This window comes from Verticillium alfalfae, genomic scaffold (genome assembly GCF_000150825.1).
Source record: "Verticillium alfalfae VaMs.102 supercont1.2 genomic scaffold, whole genome shotgun sequence".
NCBI classification, from domain to species: Eukaryota; Fungi; Ascomycota; class Sordariomycetes; order Glomerellales; family Plectosphaerellaceae; genus Verticillium; species Verticillium alfalfae.
Genome location: NW_003315037.1, coordinates 2,267,265 through 2,270,548, shown reverse-complemented (window position 1 = coordinate 2,270,548; position 3,284 = coordinate 2,267,265). Strand labels below are relative to the sequence as shown.

The 3,284-nt window shown below is 58.5% G+C and overlaps 1 protein-coding gene across 1 annotated transcript in view; it reads right to left on the bottom strand.

Moving 5' to 3' along the window:
- Positions 1-931, bottom strand: part of VDBG_02163 (Rho1 guanine nucleotide exchange factor 3) — a gene marked incomplete at both ends in the record, with an annotated part of 4,559 nt that extends 3,628 nt beyond the window's left edge. The window contains one exon of the mRNA XM_003007929.1: positions 162-931. Within this exon, the coding sequence (XP_003007975.1) occupies positions 162-931 (770 nt within the window). The remainder of the gene's footprint in view (positions 1-161) is intronic.
- Between the last annotated feature and the right edge of the window lie 2,353 nt (positions 932-3,284).

Below are 3,284 nucleotides of genomic sequence, written 5' to 3'. Positions count from 1 at the left end.
CGTTGATGAATTAGATCTAGATGTCCGGGTGTAGAATGATGACGGATCGGCCGAGTAGGCTGGGCCCAACAGGAATGTGAGATTGGAGGGGATAGGGTGCTTGTGATGTGCCGGTCGGGTACGGAGCAGGCGCGGGGTTGTTCCGTTGGACGCATAGTTACCGTAGTTGTTGCCCGTATGACTGGGTGTAGGAGGGATCATAGGATGGCGTTTGTGACGTGGTCGATGCATTCGAGCTGAAGCCAGGGCTTGGCAATGGTTGATCATGGCGAGCTGACGCCTGAGCGCTCTGGGGGAAGGACTGGTTGTAGGTAGAGGCAGGTGACATGCCGTAGGTCGGGGCCTGGGGAATGGTCGGAGAGGTGTAGCCTTGGTTGTAGTTGTTGTTGTTGTAGCCATGCTGGGTGGGTGCGCGCTGGGGGCTTGTGGCAGTGGCGTAAGCCGCGGGGTTGTACGCTGCTGGCGTGTAGTTGGTCGGCGAGGCAGCGGTATTGGACCCGGCACTGGTCGAGCTATAACGCTGAACAGGGGGCTGAGGATGATAAGGCAGCGACGTGGATTGCGATCGCGCAAAGTGTTGAGGGTTGTAGGTCGAGTGGGAGGGGGTCGGCGGTGCGGCCGCCTGGAACTGGTGTTGGAAGCCTGACATGGCGCTGTTGGCGGAGCCATAGCTCGGTCGGTTCACAGAGGGGTCGGTTGGGCTGGTGAGGAAGAGCTCATCTCGGCCCCTAACGGATGGAGCGCTCGCGTCTGGGTAGCCCTGGGGAGTCGCTTGGTCCTGACCTTGGTCGAAGAAGGAGGAATCGTCGCCGTTGTTGAAGCTAGGTCGCCGCGCCGGGTAGGAGGACTGGTCCTGGGCCTGGTCGGCTACAGGATATTGCACTGGGGGCACATGGCCGTAGCGGCGCTGGCCATCGCCTCGAAAAGACATGGTCGCAAGTCAGTCAACCCCCGGGGTAGCGGAGGTGTTGCCTGTCAATATGACCAAACGAGCGCCGCGGGCTGGCGGTGATGATTGTACGCCGAGATTGGCAGGCCGCGTGCGCAGGCCAGTATGGGGGTGTCGTTCGAGGCGGGGAGGCAATTCAGGACGCCATGCACAGAGATTCTCGCGTTGGGGTCGCTAGGCAGGGCGATGGGCGTTTGATTGATGTTGGGTTCGGCGGGTGAGAGAGGTCGGTCTGCGCGCGCGCCGGTTGTGTCGCTTCTCTCGAGCTGTGGGCTCGGACAGTTTGGGAGAGGATCAGGTTGTGGAGAACAGGAAAACAAATCTGCTTGGCAAAGAATGACCCAGCTGTCAGCCTTAGCAGGCGAGGTCGAGAGGTCGAAGGGTCGAGTGGTTGGGCATACGAGGGGGAAACAGTGGACAAGCAGCTCAGGGTTCAGTGGTGTGCGCCAGAGTAGTTGGGTGCCCTGGATGGTGGCCCTGGATCGGAAAGCCAAGCCACAGCGACGGGGCTGGCCAAGCGAGTGTTGCCAGAAGATGAGCGGGGTGTTTGCTCGTTGGTGGTGGTGTCGGTGTTGGCACCCCCCGAGCACGAGAGCAGCTAGGCGGATGATGCGGAGGGTAGAGCGCAAAATGTAGGTCAGAGCACAGCACTGGATGGGGTGTCGAGGTAGCACGAGTCGGTCGCAGGTGGTGGTGATGGCGGTGGCGGCGCAGACAGGTGATGTCAATGGCCGCAGTCGTTTCCCGCAATCCTATGCTATGCTAGTCTTGGTAGTGCGCAGCACGGGCTGCCTCGGGTCTCAAACAGCGCAAGGCGGTAGACCATTCAACGATGGAATGTCAGGGTACAGCCTGATGTGCTAGTGTCGGTTCATGAAGAGGTAGCTTTTGCGGGGATGAATTAGGTTGGCTGAAGCCGGCGGGTCGTTCATTAATATCGGATTGTCGCTAAGGTCAAATTCAGGTATCAATTTAGATCGCAATGACGATGATTGTCCCAACCAACCCTCGAGCTATCGACTGTGCTGGCAAAAGGTGGGGGAGGGGATGCAGGATTGCGAAAACAACCAAAAGAAAGCAGGATGCAGGATGCAAGACGTGAGATGCAGAAACCAGAGCACGAGTGGCAACTCAGGTTGACGATGGCCTTATCCTTGGCTCCATGGCCCCGGGGCAAGCACCATGAATGATCCTGCCTTCCGTCTGTCGAGAAAGCCTCAACCAAACAAGTCAGGAGCAACGGACCAGATCAGCCAGGAGCCAAGACCCCACCAGCCTCAGCGTGCGGCTGTGGCTGGGCGGTGCCTGCCCGCCCGCCGTGGCTCACACACTGATCATGGGCAAGGCCGTCCATTCCAAAGGCCTGGCTTCTCCAGCTGACAGGACTCGATTGGAGGCCTGGCGCCTCTAGTGGCTGGCGTCACATGCTGGTGGTAGGTTATCATCGATACTTCAGAACTGACTGGCCTACTCAGATAGTTTGCGTACCCATTCCCATTGGAATGCCATCGCACGCTGTACTCCGCATCTTCAAACGCAGGGCGACATTCTGCACATGCCTGTCCTTTCGGAAACGTCGTTTGGCGACGGGCGCCATGCCAGACTTGACCAAGCCTGACTATCAAACGACCTTGTCACATAACAAGAACTAGCCTACCTAGGCCACCAGCCCCTGTTCGCCGATGGCCCCTCACAATACGGATTGGTTCTCGTATGCAAATCCGAATCACAGCCCGCTATTGGGAAGGGTCTGTACCAAACCTTCTCCCCTGGAAACGACGACCTCAATCCAACAACGGCAAGGTCTCCCTGTTTCTCCATTCGAGATACCGGTATGCCTCCAGTCCCCTCTGAAGCGACGCTCATGAACGGCAACCCCGGCCGTTTCGTTTCCTCCCTTCCACGAGCGGCTGGGTCGACGCCGCGTCGCAATAGAACTTGTGTTAAGATCGCCCTGTTTCGTCCACCATGCGTGCCATGCGTTCGTGGTACTAGCCGGCTGCCGGCCTCGCCTGCAAGCCAACCACCATCAGGAGCTGTCAGCCCTCCCTCTCCGCAGCCCGTCCAATCCTGGAGTTTGATTTGTAGGGTACAACATGATGTGTGGTGTGCCGGGCACATCAGTCAATGGAAGAAGTCATGCCGAACTGGTGAGCTAGGCATCTGAAGCGGCTCCTAACTTTTGCGGTGCGTTGGCCGTTCCGTGCGGGTTGCTTATAGGGCTGGTGCTGAAATTTGTATCACGATGATGACGAAGGCCGCATGTCAGATTGAACGTGAAGGTCGGGTGCTAAACTTCGAGGCTGGGTTCCAACAGCGATGACCCTGGCGCGTG